Source organism: Bos grunniens, chromosome 20, assembly GCF_055505025.1.
Source record: "Bos grunniens cultivar Pamir isolate PY7600 chromosome 20, Bosgru_T2T1.0, whole genome shotgun sequence".
NCBI classification, from domain to species: Eukaryota; Metazoa; Chordata; class Mammalia; order Artiodactyla; family Bovidae; genus Bos; species Bos grunniens.
The window spans coordinates 71,447,603-71,466,378 of record NC_141184.1 but is presented as its reverse complement, the minus strand read 5'-3'; the positions used below and the strand labels follow the sequence as shown (position 1 = coordinate 71,466,378).

Sequence of the window (18,776 nt, the reverse complement as noted above, 5' to 3'; positions counted from 1 at the left end):
TCATATCATGTTCTCTGTGCTGGAGTGGCTTCCTCTTCTGTGACCCTTGGCATCCAGTATGTGAGCACACGCCCTGCAGACCCTATGCCATGTGGCCATGTGTTCGGTTTTCTCTTCCATATCTCTGGGGAACTCTGGATCCATTTTTCCCACGTCATGGTGCAAGAAGCCAATTTTTTTCACTTATTCCACACCAGACTTGCCCCAACCATGAATGCAGTAATCTTTGCCCCAGGGAGTGCGAAGGTCAGAAGTAAAAATAAAACACACATCACAGAGGAGGGCTAAGCTTCTGGTATTCACAAGAGCATCTGATGGCTCTCTTATCCATTTATTTTAATGATATCAGCATATGACAGTCTGTTGAAAAAAAAGCACATTATTTATCCCGTACTGGTGAAGTAGCCCTATTACATTGTTTTTTAAAAAAAAAATCTTAAAAGTTTTCTTTTTAGAAACTTATTGAGTTAGAGAAATAAGCTTTGCCAAATGCCCCATTCTGTCTTTGCTGGCCCTGCTAGCTGGCATCTCTCGTCAACTTTCCCCAAGTGTTTCCTATGGCACTGTCTAACCCAGACTGGGAAGTGTGGTTAAGCGTTACCAAACCAGACCATGCCCCAGCTTGCAGACCACCTGAGGACACTGGGAGACGGCTGTGAGGGAAAGTGCAGACACTTTCCTGGCCACTAATTGGAGAGTGTTTCAGGCTTTGCGCTGCCTGGATGCCCCTGGGGAGTCGCAGGAAGAACTTTAGCCTGGGTAGTCTCTACCTGCCCCTGGTGTTGATTTCCTGGATGACCTTGGTCTCTGGTCTAGAAGTGCCATTGCTCTGATTATCGGTGTTCTAGCCACCAAGGGCCCCTATGGGTTCCTCCCACTCTGATATCTGGGATCCTTTGTTTTTGGGGGCAGATCCACTTATGCCAGGGGCTTCTCTCCTAGCAAAGGCAGTGGCTGGCTGCTCAGCCTAAGGGTTTTTAGTCTGTTGATAGCTTTGTATCTGGCGAAGGGCAAGGTTGGCTCAGTTCCCATTCTGGCCACCTCTGTGTTCCTGAGGGTTGTCCTGGGGATTTTCGCCTCTTTCCCTGGCCCTCCGGGATCTCCCTCCCTTTCCTTGCCTCTTTCCCACTTTTCCTCCTCTCTGTCATCTTTCTGAAGTTTCAGACTCAGTTTCTTTTCAATGAAATTGAAAAGGCAAAGCCATCTTGTCTAAAGGGCCTTTTGGCATGTCATTAATAGCAACAACAACAGTAATAATAACAGTAGCATCTTACATTTAAAGTCTTTAGTTTATACTTTACAAAGAACTTTTAAGTACATTCTCTCATTAGGGTCCCTTGGTTGAGTTAAAAAGGGACGTTTCCTTCCACTCCCCCGAGCCCTGCTCAGGGGGGAAACAGCCTGAGCTGCTGCTTCTGTGCATGTGTGCATCCTCACACACAAGCATTGAACCACTGAATGTGCAGGTTAACTGAACTGCTTCTGCCCCATGGGACTTTCTAGAATTTGCCTGCTCCACTAAGAGTTTTAACCTCCATTTGTTAGAGAAACTTCATTTGGAGAGAATTTTCTTAATGGTACTGAGTTTGGCATTTCATAAAGTCAGGGCTTCCAAAATTGAGGAGGGAAGGCTCAAAATCGCCCCCCACCCCAGCAGCCGCCCTGAGAGAATCTTGTCCTTTTGGCTGTCTTGGCTGACTGTGACTGATTAGGTATTGGTCCCAGGGGGTGGCTGGCAGAGAAAGGCCTCAGAATGCTTAGGGCAGATGAAGGGAAAGCTGTGAGCTTGGCGAGTCCTCTGAGAAAGTCAGGGACTCTGGGTGGGGCTCTCAAGATGGCGAGCTGGGTGGGCTTTGTGCTGGGTGGGGAGAGCTGGGTAGGAATGTCGGTGGCAGAATAAGGCTCAGGACCACCTGCATGCATGAGGAGGGCTGGGAGTGTGTGGGGTTGGGAGGGGTACTGGGGAGACCCCTCCCAGGGCAGAGCTTCTGAACCACCACAGGGACTTTGTGACCCATTTGGAAATGAGTGTTGTCTAGCCTCAATAAACCAAAGTCAGGAACTGGGGGGAACCCCAAGGCCATTTTGGGTGGCAAAGCCCTGTCTTCTTCTTCCAGACCTTTCTCTACTTTGCCACCAGCTCTTTTCCTAAAACAGAGCTTGTTCTACTTCCCCTGCTCAAAAACCTGCTGGAGCCCTGTGGTCTAGCCTGCTACACGTGGCTTTTTGTGGTCAAACTCCTGCCTTCCTGTCTTCCCCATTTACCCCTGCCCCCCAGTATGCAGCCACACTCCTACCACTCCAGATCTCTGACTGCCCCCAAACATGCCAGGTCTTTTCACACTTCCCTGCTTTTTAACAGAGAATCATGGAAATTTCAACTCCCTTCCCTGTGTCCTGGCAAACTCCTATTCATTCTTGAAGACTCAAGATTTGGGAATTCCTTACTCTGGACAGCTACTTCCATATACTAAAGCAATTATCTATTTCCATGATTGTTTCTGCCTCAAACTGTAGAATCCTTAGAAGCAGGACCTGTCTCCTTCCCATGAAGAGAAAGTCCTGGAGTCAGGCTGGGCCTAAATCCCGGCTCTGTAATTTACTAGGCATCTGTTCTTGTGCAAGTTAACTTTTCCATGATTCAATTTGTTGAACTGTAAGATGGGTTAGCAGTGTCTTTACTACAGAGTTGTTTAGAGAATTAAATGTATATTATATGTTAATATATATAAATTAGAGTGGTACCTGATGTATAATGTAGGAAGCACTAAGCCAACCTAGCCATTAATACATAAAACAGTCATCATAAGGTACAGTAAGTACCTGGAACATGATGTATATTATATATACATATTTTAAAGAAAATGCCCCATCTTATCCCTCTCTCCTCTTCATCATCTCTTCTTTGTTCTCTTTCTCCCTCAGTCCCCCTTCCTTCCCACTCCTCCTCCCTCCTCCTATTTTTCTTCCATCCTCCTTTCTTTTCTCTCCCCTTGGACTCTTTGAGCCTTCGGCTTGCAAGAACCTCGAGGCTCTTCTGGGGATGCTCAGTGCTGACGGTCCACTGCACTCCGCTCTCTCTTCCCTGATGCTTCTGCAGGGGAGGCTCCTGGGGGAGGCAGCGATGGTTGTGGGCCCAGAGGCTGGTGTGAGTGGCTGGCCCCTGGGCCGTCTGGCCTGATGGGGGTGGGAGGGGGTGGACAGGGATGGGGCAGGGACAAGTCTCCTTCAGCAGTCTGTGCTGAGTGGGCTGGCCTTGCTCACGCTCCCTGATACCTAAGTCTCTCAGTCTAGTCTTTCTGGATATTAAGGAAGCAAAACGAGAACAGGAAAAATACCAGAAAAAACTGACTTTCTCTTCCTGGAAGGGCTTCTCTGACGACTTTAGCTGCCTGATCCTCCTGCATTTATGCTACTCTGGAGACGGAAACCAGAGTTTAGAGTTTGGGCTTTGGTCTTCCACTTATCATAGATGAGGCATAAGGTGAATTACTGGGGTAAAAGAGGCCTCAGTTTCCTCATCTATGAAACAGGAATACGTTCTCAGGGGCAGGGGATATGTGGACAGAGTAGGGTGCATTATGGCTATGCGTGGAAAAGTGTTGCAGATGGGCACGGCGTCTTTGTCATAAAGATAACGACCTGTAGGATGAGGTCTCAGAGGCCTATCTGTCCCATGGCAGGAGCCTTCCAGAACTTTCCAGAGCTGTGGGCAGGCTTGGCCCCTGACCCTCCTCATTCCCAGGAGCCCTGGCTGCCTGTTCTCCTGATTTTGCCTTCCAATATGAGGTGACCGAGGGAGGAGAGTGGCTCAGAACTTCCAGAGGAAGGGCCAGGGCTAGGGCCCGAGGAGACGGGTGAGCACCGTGCCCCTGGGGGAGCCACAGGGGGACTGCCTTTCTGGGGACAGGCAGGAGAAGGGGCACTATTTTCAGATTTGGCCAAACAGGCTCAGACTAAGCCTGTGGCAGATTCAGACAGTCCCAGAATGGAGGCAAGGGCAGCCAGGAAGGGGCGGGGCTGTGAGCTCTGACCCTGCAGGACCCAGGGCTCAGCGGTTTTTCCTGGAAGAAGTGCACACCCTGGGCCTCGACCACCAGGGCTGAAAAGCTGGGTGCTTCCAGGGAAGGAAGAAAAGTCAGTAAAGGTCAGAAGAAACAAAGGAAAATCTCTTCCTTTACTGTCTTCCTCTTCTCATTCTGTTTCCTGAGCTCCGTAAGCAGGTCCTCCTTTCTGCCAACACAATAGTGTTACCTAAACATTTAAGCCTCCTTCTTCTGCCTCAGTCAGGCTGTCACTTCTTTGTGTTCATCCTTTTGTTTTAAAACATTTTTATTAGTTCTTTTTTCCCTTAAAACTTTTAACAGCTGTTTATAAAAACATGACAATTACACAACATGGAACAAAAAATCTGGTAAAAATAACTCACTATATGGTACATATACTCAGACGGTGTGATATATTTATATAATAAAAGATGAAAATAGTCACTTTCCATAATAAAAATAAGTTCTATTTTTTGTTTATTTTACAATATACTTAATATTCTTTTCTTCTTTTGCTTCCTCTCCGGTTCCCACTTCTTCACTCCAGGCCTCGCAGGCGGGAGACCAGTGGCCGTCCCCATCCGCCCGGCCGGAGCCCAGGAGGCAGAGCGGGTGCAGGGGCCTTAGGAACACGGGCGGCAGCCGCACTCTAAGTGTCTCTCCAGCTCTTCCACGAACGAGGAGCCGTCTGTGCACTGAAAGACGTACTTCCGCCGCTTGCTGCGGGTGGGCTGGCAGCACTGGGGCCCGCAGCCCCCACGACACTCCATGACAGGTATCTTGGAGGCCGTGGCACATGATGCATAACCCTTCTGGCGGCGGATCACCTCTCGGACCACCTCTCCGAGGCAAGGCGTTTCTGCAGAGGGCACAAGAGGCAAGGACACGGCATTGGTGGTGCAGGTGGCGGGCCAGGGTAGGCTGCTCCAAAACACTTGTGGTCTGAGGACCATATGTACTTATACATTCTCTCCTCCTTCCATCCATCTGTCCACCCGTTATCCCAGAGGTCCCCAACCTTTTTGGCACTAGGGACCAGTTTCATGGAGGACAATTTTTCTATGGATGGGGTAGGTAGGGAGATGGTTTTAGTTTTGCCCGCTGCTCACCTCCTGCTGTGCCTGGTTCCTAACACGCCACAAACCATCCTGTCCATGGCGCAGGGGTTAGGAACCTCTCCATTAACCCGTCTATTTCATGAAAGCTTAGTGGCTTTTCTATGCCAGGCTGTGTGTGTGCGTGCGTGCTCAGTTGCTCAGTCGTGTCCAACTCTTTGTAACCCCATGGACTGTAGCCTTCCAGGCTCTTCTGTCCATAGGATTCTCCAGGCAGGAATATGGAGTGGGTTGCCCTACCCTCCTCCAGGGGATCTTTCTGACCCAGGGATCAGACGCTTCCTGCAGTGGCCGGCAGATTCTTTACCACTAGCGCCCAGTGTAAACTAAGCCCTGAGGATATAAAAGTGACAAGATCAGGCTTGGTCCCTTCCTTCAGGGAACTTAAAGACCAAAGTAGATGTGGCAAGTTGGTGGACTGAGGGCTCAACCCCATCTCACACCCCATCCCACACATGTTGATTGTACCATAGGTGCTTAACAACCAAATTAAATGCCAACATAAAAAAACCCCTGAATATTTCATCTAAACGTTGGGATATCTGGTTTCTTTGAAAACCAAGGGGTCTGGGAAGCCAAGCCTGCATCCCTGCATGGCAGTGATGGGCTGAAGCTGAGAGCTTTAGACAGGACAGGAGATATCCAGTTTGCCCCAGTCCTCACTATTCACAGTAGCCTGTCTCCACTGGTGTAGAGTCTAGACACTATATAGTCATTTAAATACATATATTTGTAATGATCAACTGAGCTTAAGAAACAGGACAGGTTTACACAAAATACTTAGTAAAGGAGCCTGACTAGCCTAGGGGCCAGATATTGTCTTTCTGGGAAGTGATGCTGGAGTTGAGGTGTGAAAGAGGAAGAGGAGTCAATGAGCCCGAGGGTATGCGTGTGAGCTTTTGTACAAGTTGTAGAAATGAGAGGCGGGAACCCCGAGGATCTGCTTAATCCTCTGGTTCCTGACCCAGCTTCTCACCTTGACCCTGCTGCTGTCCTCAGTCCACTGGGAGGGCATGTGGAGCAAGGCAGTGAAAAAGGGAGTAATGCACCTTGGCCACACGGGGTCTTCGGCCTCTCGGCCTTGGACCAGTCCCTTGCCATCCCGACCCTCAGTTTCCTTGTCTGGAAAATAGTGACACATTTCCTGGTCCTTCCTGCCTCTTCATGGGCTCTTATGAGCATCAGAGGGATTGTGAGTGCATTTTAAAGCTTTAGGTGGTTAATGTGATGTCATGTGAATTTTGTTAAGCTTGATGTAGTTTTTCAAAATTATGAGATTGTTAAAAGGATAGAAAAGAGACTCATGATCACAGGTGTGTGTGATGTGGGGAGGGGTGGAACGCAAACTCCGCACACTGGGCCATTGAGTTGAAGGGCACAGGGGTGCTGTTTGTATTGTTCTGGCAACTTTTCTGGTAGATCTGAAATTATTTCAAAATACATTATTTAACAAAGTTAGTTAAGAATGGTATTTTAACAAGGTATAAAATGTGAAAGAGTCCTCTAGTGGGGGGTGACCCGCCTGGGATTCTGGTGACAGGGAGGGAAACAAAGACTCAGGTTCCGTGTCAGAGAAAAACCTCCAAGAGGAGACAGAACCATTTCAACTGTAACATAATTTCAACTTTGTTTTTTTGATTAACGCACTAAAGGGGCCACTAAGGGAGGTAAGTAATTTAATGTTTTCAAAATGGGATCAGACCAAGGAGCTGTCTTCTGTTGACCCAATAATGGCAGGAGGATTGGAAGGACACTGCAGAGCAACAGCTGAAATATTAGTGTGTGTAAGAGTCACCACGGGCTCTTATTAAAATGCAGGTTCTGATTCGAAAGGTCTGGGCAGGACCTGGGCGTCTGCATTGCTAATAAGTTCCCCGGTGAGCCAGTGGTGCTGCTTAGAGGGCTACGCTAGCAGCTCAAGGGCTGGCAACTGGAACAGGATAAAGGGAGGGGAGAGGGGAAAAAGGGTGACCAGACAGCTCACCTAGTCCTGGCTGTTTGTTAGACAGTTTCAGTTTGGGTCCCTCAAGGTTGCCAAGCTGTTTCTGAATCTTTGACCTACAGGAACCATGTGGGATAGAGCACGTTTAGTGCAGTTCTGAACTGCTATGTTCTGGTGCTAATTTATTATGCAGCAATGGATAGCTCATACAGGAAGGTACAGCGTTGCTCCCATATTCAAAGTGAAGGAATCTGAGGCTCAGTAGGTGACTCAGTGAGGGTCGCGCAGCCTCTAAGTGGCGCAGCTAGACCTGGAACTCAGGCCGCGGGATGAAGGTGGAGTCTGACCCTGACCCCTGCATCCCTCTGAGGCCCCTCCCCTGTGCACACTGGACCCACCTTGTTCACAGTGCTCCCCACTAAAGCCAGGCCGGCACAGGCAGTAGGGCTCCCCTCGATCTGAGACGTGGCACTGTCCCTGGTGACATTTGAAGGTTGAGCAGGCGCTGTTGGAGTCATTCTTCTGGTCGCACAAGGCCCCTCCATAGCCTTCGGTGCACCTGCACACGTAGGAGGTTCCGGATGCCACACACTTCCCCTGGATGCAGCTGGGGGCAGAGGTAAGGGTGAGAGGGGAACCAGGCAGGCAGAGCAGCTGCAGGCTTTCTCTGTCCACTCCAGCCACTCCCGGGCTCGGACCAGGGGTCTTGGAGCCGCGCGATCCTAGGCCTGCTCCATCACATGGTCCGCCCTCTGCCAGCCCAGTGGCCCAGTATCAATCAGCTGGAGCTCGTGAGTATCACTGAAGACCACTGTCAGCTGTGAGTGCAACAAGGCTGGCTTATTGGCTGTTTCATACCCAGACATCAGAGCCCACCAGTCTTGGTGGCAAGTCACTGCTCAGAGAAACCTAAGCAGTCTCCAACCAGTTTAACTGTTCTGCCATCTTAACTGTTAACATGACTATTCCTACCACTACCACCAGCTACCACCTGCCCTATGTCAGGCATTAGAGCACGTACTTTACCCCCAACATCAGTCTTATTTTCTACCATCGCCTCTCCTCTATATACCTGTGCAGTAGACAGTCTTATCTACATCTCACAGAGGACAAAGTGATGCCACAGCCTGGGTTCTTAATCATGCTGTAGCATTCTCCCTACTGGGATGATGTTCAGAGCCAGGCTTCATTGTGGACATATTCACTGTAGAGTCAAACATGCACACACACTTCAGAGCGACCCAGGAGACCCTGCCCCCTTCCAGCTGTCCTTCGCTTCCTATTCACAATATCAAGTCCCAGCTTGCTCAGCCACGCCAGTTACCAGGCATGGCTCCAATGTTGGTTTCGGTTGATTCAGATCTCTGAACACTGAGGACGCTGGACGTCTTAGGTTTGGTACAAGGTCCGACACATCGTAGGCCCTCAGTATTTGAATGCATAATGAATGCCAGAGCTAGGCCATGATTCATCTCTGTCTGGCTATACACCCCTGGTGCCTGCATGGGGGGGCACTGCTGAGAGGCGAGCTGAGTTGGGGCTGAAATGCACCCACCTGCCATGGCATGTGTGCACTGGTGCCCCATTCCACTTGGCTCGGAGGCACGTGGGGGCTGCTGCAACTCTAGGCAGGCTCTGACAGTCATTTGACAAGCACTTTTCAGCCAGGCCCTTGCACACTGACATCCCTTCTGAGCAAAACCTGCTCTTTGTGTAAGTGCCTGACCTTCTGAGCAGCCCCCCCACAGGTCCTGCCTACAGTCTGACTGCAGTCCTTCCAGCTTCCATCTGTGCTCACTTCCTGCTGGGGCGGGGGTGACGGGGGAGCGGGGAGGGCGCAGAACACAGACCTGTGGCCAAGGCAGGGGTCGCGGGCCTCCTGGTCGCACAGCGGGCCGGTCCAGCCCGGGTGGCACTCACACACCACGCTGTCCTTCTCCACGGCTCGGCACAGGCCGTGCCTGCACACGCTGCAGGACTTGCAGCCCGGCGAGACGCCCAGGGCCTGTGGGGGGAGGGCCTTGAAGTCCTGGAGCTCGTTGTTGATGCGCACCTCGTGGATGCAGCCGTGGAAACCACCCAGCGGCCGGTCCATGCCCTGGCGCAAGGCTGAGAGGCCAGTGGAGGTGGGGATGCCTGCGGGAGGGGCACCAGACGGCAACCTGAAGACCCGCCCCGCCCACCCTGCACGCCCACATCCCAGCCCTCGGAGGTGGACTCTTGGGGACAAGCCTTGGGAATCTCAGTATTGAACAGCCTACTCTGGTCCTTTTTGGGTCTTTTTGTACATAACCCTTTGAGAACTACGAGCGCAAGGCTGTGCTTCAGGCCCAGGCTCTGCCAGGCTGGTCGCTTCTTCTCTCTTTGGCCTTTGAATGCGCTTAATTTTAAACATGCTCCTCCATACACATCAGCTGAGCCTCAAAGCATCAGAGGAGGTGGCAGAGCCGAGGTGAGCCTGCATATTGGAGGGCCTGCACCCTGTCTGCATCTCCTCCCTCCCCATTTCATCTTCACCTTCTCCCAGCCCCTGAACAACTTGTAGTTTCTCAGAAGGAGCCCTGCCCTCTCTCCTTTTCTCTTCTCTTCCCCATGACCTGGCTAACTGTTCACCCTTTAGGAAGCAGCTTGGCCATCACTTCCTGCAGGAAGCCTCCCTTGATTGGCTTTGACAGTGGGTGCTGAGATGAGAGCTATGAGCCCCACCAGTGGGCCTGGGTGTGGGTACCAGAGTACAAGGGACAGGTGGGAGGAGATGGGGTTTACCTCCAAGGTAGAGGGGGCTGTTGATGCTCACTGCTGGCTGCTTCTGGAGCTTTCCCAGGCTTTTGGGGGCTCCTTTGTCCACCACCAGGTTCAGGGTCTGGTTTAGCATCACTAGCTCCACGCTGTGAAACTGCCCATCATTCACAGTCTCCACGCTGGGCAGGAGAGAAGGGAGAGAGACAGAAAGTTTGCTGAATGCCTTCCACAGCCTGTACCATGTGTGAACTTGATTGGGATTCCTTGAGTTTTATCTCGGAGTAATTCCAAACAACATAAATCACAAAGATAAAAACAGTACATAGAATTCTTAATACCTGTTACACCTATAGCTTCTCCACTTATTCATTTCATCTGTCTTATCTATCTATATAGATATACCTCAGAGATAATGCAGGTTCAGTTCCAGATCACCTCAGTAAAGTGAGTCACTTTTCTAGTTTCCCAGTGCATATAAAAGTTACGTTTATTAAATACTTAATTAAGTGTCAATAGCATTTTGTCTAAAAAGCAATGTATGTACCCTAAAAATACTTTATTGCCAAAAAAATGCTGTCACTTGAGCCTACAGGGAGTCAATTTTTGCAGTAATAACATCAAACATCACTGATCACCATAACAAATACAAAAGTGAAAAAGTTTGAATATTGTTAGAATCACCAAAATATGACACACAGGCATGAAGTGAGCAATTGCTGGAAAAATGGCACCAATAGACTTGCTCAACACAGGGTTGCCACAAACCTTCAATTTGTAAACAATATAATATCTGTGAAGCACAACAGAGCAAAGTGCAACAAAACGAGGGGTGCCTTTAAGGGTATTGAATCAGTTATCAAAAACTTCCCAACAAATAGAAGTCTAGGGCCAGATGGCTTCATAAATGAATTCTACCAAAAAAATTCGTTTTACTTTTTTTCTACCAAACATTTAAAGAAGACTTAATAACAATCCTTCTCAAACTCTTCCAAAAGTAGAATAGGAATGAATACTTCCAAGCTCTTTTTACAAGGCCCGCATCACCCTGATACTGAAAAACAGGAATACCATAAAAAATGAAAATTACAGGCCAATATCCCTGATGAAAACAGATGCAAACATTCTTAATAAAATATTAGCAAACCTAATTCAACAGTACATTGAAAGGATCAGACACCATGATCAAGTGTGATATACCACATTAACAAGGATCAGAATCAAGTAATCAGCTCAATAAATGCAGAAAAAGAACTTGACAAAATTCAACCATCTATTTCTGATAAAAACCCTCAACAAGTGGGTGTAGAGGGAACATTCCTCAACATAACAAAGGCCACACATGGCAAACCCACAACTAACATTATACTTAGTAGTAAAAAGCGGAAAGCTTTTCCTTTAAAATTGGAAACCAAACAAGGACATCCGCTCTCACCACTTATATTCAACATAGTCTTGGAAGTCCCAGCCTGAGCAACTAAGAAAGAAATAAAAAAGGTATGAAAAAAAGTGAAAGTGAAAGCCGCACAGTCTGTCCAACTCTTGGAGATCTCATGGACTGCAGCCTGCCCAGCTCCTCTGTCCATGGGATTCTCCAGACAAGAGTCCTGGAGTGGGTTGCCATTTCCTTCTCCAGGGGATCTTCCTGACCCAGGGATCGAACCCAGCTCTCCTGCATTGCAGGAGATTCTTTACCAACTGAGCCACTAGGGAAGCCCCAAAAGGTATACATATCACAAAGAAGTAGAACTGTCATTACTTGCAATGAGATGATATATACAGAAACATCTAAAGTTTCCACTGAAAAACTGTCAGAACTAACAAATTCAATGAAGTTGCTAGACATAAAACTATAAACATCAGTTGCATTACTCCACTTACATCAATGGACAGATCATCCAGACAGAAAATAGGGAAACACAGGCCTTAAATGACACATTTAGACTAGATAGACCTAATTCATACCTATAGAGAGTTCCATCCAAAAGCAGAACACTACACATTCTTCTCAAGTGCACATGGAACATTCTCCAGGATAGATCACATGCTGGGCCACAAAGCAAGCTTTGGTAAATTTAAGAAAACTGAAATCATATCAAGCATCTTTTCTGACCACAACACAGTGAGATTAGAAACCAACGGTAAGGCGAAACTGCAAAAAAACCCACAAATACATGAAGGCTAAACAATAAGCTACTAAACAACCAACGGATCACTGAAGAAAGCAGAAAGGAAATAAAAAATGCTTAAAGACAAATGAAAATGAAAGCATGACTCTCCAAAACCTCTGAGATGCAGCAAAAGCAATTTCACTTTTATAGGGACGTTCATAGCAATACAAGCCTACCTCAGGAAACAAGAAAAAACTCAAACAACCTAACTATATACCTAAAGCAACTAGAGAAAGAAGAACAAACAAAATCCAAGCTTAACAGAAGGAAAAAAAATCAAAGAGCAGAACAAACGAAAAAAAAAGAAGAAGAAGAAAAGAAAATACAAAAGATCAATGAAGCTAAAAGCTGGTCTTTGAAAAGATAAACAAAATTGATAAATCTTGAGGAAAACTCATCAAGAGAAAAAGGGAGAGGGCCTAAATCAGTAAAATCAGAAATGTAAAAGGAGAACTTAAAACCAACACTGCAGAAATACAAAACACCATAAGAGACCACTATAGGCAGCAGTGTGCCAGTAAACGGACAGCCTAGAAGAGATGGACAAAAACTTAGAGAGGACAACCTTCCAAGATTGAACAAGGAAGAAATAGATGATGTGAGCATACCAGTTATAAATGCTTAACTTGTATCTGTGATTAAAAGACTCCCAATAGGGACTTGCCTGATGGTCTAATGGTTAAGAATCTGCTTCCCAATGCAGGTGACATGGGTTTGATCCCTGATCAGGGAACTAAGATCCCACATTCTGCTGACTAAACCCATGCACCACAGCTACTGAAGTCCATATGCCTAGAACCTGTGCTCTGCGACAAGAGAAGCCACTGCAATGAGAAGCTTGCACATTGCAAAGAAGAGTAGCCCCCACTCTCTACAACCAGAGAAAACCCATGCAGCCAAAAACAAGGTTTTTTAAAAAACTCCCAACAAACAAAAGTCCAGGACCAGATGGCTTCGTAGGAGAATTCCATCAAACGTTTAGAGAAGAGCTAACACATATCCTTCTGAAACGATTCTAAAAACTTGCAGAGGAAGGAGCGCTTGCAAACTCATTTTGTGAAGCCACTATCAACCCAATACCAAAACCAGACAAAGATATCACAAAAAAGAAAATCGCAATCAGATCACTGATGAGCATAGACACAAAAAATTCTTAAGAAAAATTAGCAAACCAAATCCAACAATACCTTAAAAAGATCATATACTATGATCAAGTGGGATTTATTTCAGGGATGCAAGGATTTTTTAATATTTGCAAGTCAGCTGATACACTATATTAACAAATTGAGGGAAAAAACCATATGGTCATCCCAATAGATTTGAAGCTTCTGACAAAATTCAGTATCCATTTATGATAAAAGCTTTCTAGAAAGTGGGCATAGAGGGAACCAACCTCAATATTGCAAAGGCATGTGTCACAAACCCACAGCTAATATCATATTCAACAGTGAAAAGCTGAAAGCATTTCCTCTAAGATCAGAACAAGATAAGGGAAGTCCACTCTCACCACTTTCATTCAACATAGTTCTGGAAGTCCTAGTCACAGCAATCAGGAAAGAAAAAGAAATTGAATGTGTCTTTTTGAATTAAGATTTTAAAACATATATATGAATCAAATATATAATAGAAACAGATCTGCAGACACAGGAAACAAACTGATGGTTACCAAAGGGGAAAGGGGGGGTGGGGACAAATTAGGAGTTTGAGGTTAATGCATGTACCCCAATATTCATTGCAGCAGTATTCACAGTAGCCAGGACATGGAGCAACCTAGATGCCCGTTGCCAGATGAAGGGGTAAAGAACATGTGGTACATATATTCAATGAACTGTTACTCAGCCATACAAAAGAACAAAATCGGGTCATCTGTAGTGATGTGGCTGGACCCAGAGTCTGTCACACAGAGTGAATAAGTCAGAAAGAGAAAAATATCACATAAGAACGCATATATATAGAATCTAGCAAAACGGTACAGATGAACCTATATGCAGGGCAGGAATAGAGAGGTAGATGTAGAAAACAGGTGGACATGGGATTAGAGGAGGGTGGGATGAACTGGGAGAGCAGCTGACATATATACACTACAACGTGTAAAACAGATAGCTAGTGGGAAGTTACTGTCAGCACAAGGAGCTCAGCCCGGAGATCTGTGATGACTCAGTGGGGTGGGTTGGGGGTGGGCGGGAGAGAGGCTCAAGAGGGAGGGGATACATATATATGTATAGATGATTCACTTCATTGTACAGCAGAAACCAACACAACATTGTAAAGCAATTACACTCCCAAAAATAAGATCTAAACAGATATTTCTTCATAAAAGATTTACAAATGGCCAACAGATATACAAGATGCCCAACACTGCTAATTATTAGAGAAGTGCAAATCAAAACCACAATGAGGTATTATGTCACACTGGTCAGAATGGCCATCATCAAAAAGTCTACAAATAATATAATAAATGCTGGAGAGGGTTTGGAGAAAAGGGGACCCTCATACACTGCCAGTGGGAATGTAAATTGGTATAGCTATTATGGAGAACAGTATGGTAGTTCCATAAAAAACTAGAAACAGAGTTACCATATGATATTGGAATCCCACTCCTGGGCATATATCCAGAGAAAACCATACTTCAAAAAGATATTTGCACCCCAATGTTCACTGCAGCACTACTTACAATAGCCAAGACATGAAACAACCCAAATGTCCATCAATAGATGTGGTACGCATATACTACAATACTACTCAGCCATAAAAAATGAAATAATGCCATTTGCAGCAACATTGATGGACCTAGAGATTATCACACAAAGTGAAGTAAATCAGAGAAAGCCAAATATCATACGATATCATTCATATGTAGGAGCAACAAAATAATACAAATGAACTTATTGACAAAACAGAAATAGAGTCACAGACGTGTTACGAAAGGGGAAAAGTGGAGGGAGGGATAAATTAGGAATCTGAGAGTAACATAAACACATTACTATATATAAAATAGATAAACAACAAGGACCTACTGGATAGCATGGGGAGCTATACTCAGTCTTTTGTAATCACCTACATGGGACGAGAATCTGAAAAAGAATATATACGTAAATACTCTGCTGTACACCGGAAACTAACGTAACACTGTAAACTATATTCAACTATACTTCAATAAAAAAAAAGTTTCATTTCTATACAGTAATAATTTCTATCTGAGAAATTAAGAAGGGGAGGAATAAGATGAGAGTTTGGGACTGACATATAAACACTACTATACATTTCCCAGTAGTCATGTATGGGTGTGAGAGTTGGACTGTGAAGAAGGCTGAGCGCTGAAGAATTGATGTTTTTGAACTGTGGTATTGGAGAAGACTCTTGAGAGTCCCTTGGACTGCAAGGAGATCCAACCAGTCCATTCTGAAGGAGATCAGTCCTGGGATTTCTTTGGAAGGAATGATGCTAAAGCTGAAACTCTAATACTTTGGCCACCTCATGCGAAGAGTTGACTCATTGGAAAAGACTCTGATGCTGGGAGGGATTGGGGGCAGGAGGAAAAGGGGATGACAGAGGATGAGATGGCTGGATGGCATCACTGACTCGATGGACGTGAGTCTGGGTGAACTCTGGAAGTTGGTGATGGACAGGGAGGCCTGGCGTGCTTCAATTCATGGGGTCGCAAAGAGTCGGACACGACTGAACGACTGATCTGATCTGATACATGAAATAGATAACTGATAAGAATCTACTGTACAGCATGGAGAATTCTACACAATACTCTGTAATGACCTATATGGGAATAGAATCCAAAAAAGAGTGGATATATCTATAACTGACTCACACTGTTGTACAGCAGAAACTAACAGAACATTGTCAGTCAACTATATGCCAATAAAAATTAATTTAAAAAAGAAAGAGAAATAAAACAATCCCATTTACATTGCATCAAAAAGAATAAAATACCTACGAAAAAAATAATTAAGGAAGTAAAACACCTGTACACTCAAAACTGCAAGACACTGATGAAAGAAACTGAAGACGACAAAAATAAATAGAAAGATGCTCAGTGCTCAGGGACTGGAAGAATTAATATTGCTAAAATGTCCATACTACCCAAAGTAATCTACAGATACAATGCAATCTCTACCAAAATTCCAATGGCATTTTTCACAGAAATCGAGTAGTCATCGAATTTATATGATACCATAAAGGACTGTGAATAGCCAAAGCAATCTTGAGGAAGAAAAGGCTGGAGCCATCGCTCTTCCGGATTTGAAACTGTATTACAAAACCATAGTAATCAAGATAGTAAGATATTGGCATAAAAACAGACACATCAATAAATGGAACTGAGAGGGTAACAGGCAGGAAGGCCAGTGGTCTCCAAACGGAGGAAATAGGCTATAAGTGTCAGACGTTTTTTTTCTCTCTCTTAAGCGGCAGGAGGAAACAAACTAGGGTGTTTTTTTTTTCCCCTTCTGTATACAAATTTACGGAGACGGCAATGGCACCCCACTCCAGTACTCTTGCCTGGAAAAATCCCATGGGCGGAGGAGCCTGGTGTGCTGCAGTCCATGGGGTTGCTGAGTCAGGCACGACTGAGCCACTTCACTTTCACTTTTCACTTTCATGCATTGGAGAAGGAAATGGCAACCCACTCTAGTGTTCTTGCCTGGAGAATCCCAGGGACAGAGGAGCCTGGTGGGCCGCCGTCTATGGGGTCGTACAGAGTCGGACACGACTGAAGTGACTTAGCAGCAGCAGCAGCAGCATACAAATTTAGGGGGCTTCCCTGGTGGCTCTTAAAATACTGTGTTGTCATAATGACACCTGGTTCCACCTGAATTTACTTTTTCTCAAATCTTGAGTTAACCAATGCATTTTTCATATGGAAATGTTTGTCTTAAGCTATGCTAATGTACCACGAATTTACCCCAGTCTCTGTCTTCAAGTCAGTTCCGCCTAATGGCTCAGAACCGACTTGACAAATCAGTATGTTATACTCAAACACTGTTCCCCTAATCTATGTAAATTAAACTATTTGTATGGTAATCTGCCTTTCTACAAGACTCAAGTCAATCATTTTACAGCCCGGGATGACTCCTCTGGTGCCAAGATTATCCCAAAATACATCTTATGGGTGAGGGGCCTGGTGCCATTCTCTGAGTTTTAAGACATTCCTTTCTTTCATTCACAGACTGCTAGTGACTATATAACATCCAGCTAAAAACTAGCAGGCAGGTATTCTTTCTGCCCCCTTCTGATGTCTATGTCAGAAGCTTTCTCTATCTCCTTTAAACTTTAATAAAACTTTATTACACAAAAGCTCTGAGCGATCAAGCCTCGTCTCTGGCCCCGAATTGAATTCTCCTCTGGAGGCCAAGAATCCCGGCGTCCTTTTGTGGTTCAGCAACAACCTTTCAGAACTAAACGGAAAGTCCAGAAATAAACTCATGCACATGTGGTCAATGAATTTCCAAAAGAGGAACCACCAATATAAAATGGGGAAAGGACCGTCTCTTTGACAAATGGTGCTAAGAAGAGTGGGCAGTCACATACAAACGTATGCAACTGCACCACTGTCTTACACCATACACAAAAATTAACTCAAAATGGATTAAAGACTCAAACATAAAACCTGAAACGTAAAACCCCTAGACGAGCACAAAGGTGGTGATCTCCTTGACATCATCTCGGTGATGATTCTCTGGATTTGACACCAAGAGCACAAGAAACAAAAAATAAATGAGACCACATCACGGTGAAAAGCTTCTGGGCAGCAAAGGAAATCATCACACAATGAAAAGTCAACCTACTGAAATGGGAGAAAATATTTGTAAATCATATATTTGATAAGGGGTTAATATCTAAAATATACAAAGAACGCATACATCTCAATAGCAAAACCCCAAACAATCTGATTTAAAAATGGGCAAGATATTTGATATTTGGCAAATATTAGTTTTGCCAAATATCAAATATTCATTTTGATATTTGGCAAAACTAATACAATTATGAAAGTTTAAAAATAAAATAAAATTAAAAAAAAATAAAAAATAAAAATGGGCAAGAAATCTGAATAAACAGTTTCCCAAAGAATTCATACATATGTCCAACATGCACATGAGAAGGTGTTCAGCATCACTAATTGTTGGGGAAATATAAACAACAACCACAACAATACGTCGCCTCACACTCGTTGGAATGGCTAGTATAAAAAGACAGATCACAAGAGTTCATGTGGACTAAAGGGGACGCTTGTGCATTATTAGAATATAAATTGGTGCAGCCACTATGGAAAACAGTATAAAGGTTCTTCAAATAGTTACAACTACCATATGATCCAGCAGGTCCACTTTGAGATATTTATTTGAAAGAGACAAAAATTCTTGTGAAATATCTATGCTCTCACATCCACTGCAACGTTATTTACAGTAGCCAAGACATGGAAGCAACCTAAATGTCTATCGATGGATGAACGGATAAATGTGGTGTATGTATGTGCAGTGTAATATTATTCAGCCATGAGACAGAAGGTCACACACTTACTGTACAGCACATGGAACTCTGCCCAGGGTTATGTGGCAGCCTGGATGGGAGGGGGGTTTGGGGGACAGTGGCTACATGTATATGTATGGCTGAGCTCCTTTGCTATTCACCTGAAATTATCACAACATTGTTAATTGTCTATATCCCCAATACAAAGGGCTTCCCTTGTGGCTCAGCTGGTAAAGAATCTGCCTATAATGCGGGAGACCTGGGTTAGATCCCTGGGTTGGGA

General features: G+C 45.2%; 1 protein-coding gene across 3 annotated transcripts in view; it reads right to left on the bottom strand.

Annotated features, from left to right (window-relative positions):
• Positions 1 to 285: 285 nt before the first annotated feature.
• SLIT3 (slit guidance ligand 3) overlaps positions 286 to 18,776 on the bottom strand; it is a 718,940-nt gene continuing 700,449 nt past the window's right edge. For 2 of the 3 annotated variants that reach the window (XM_086362269.1, XM_086362270.1), the window contains exons 33-36: positions 9,870 to 10,024; positions 8,954 to 9,239; positions 7,502 to 7,710; positions 286 to 4,905 (exon numbers count right to left, since the gene is read on the bottom strand). In XM_086362269.1, the coding sequence (XP_086218395.1) occupies positions 4,670 to 4,905; positions 7,502 to 7,710; positions 8,954 to 9,239; positions 9,870 to 10,024 (886 nt within the window). In that variant the 3' untranslated portion in view covers positions 286 to 4,669. Of the gene's footprint in view, positions 4,906 to 7,145; positions 7,220 to 7,501; positions 7,711 to 8,953; positions 9,240 to 9,869; positions 10,025 to 18,776 lie in introns of all 3 variants that reach the window. The other variant, XM_086362271.1, reaches the window with a different exon arrangement.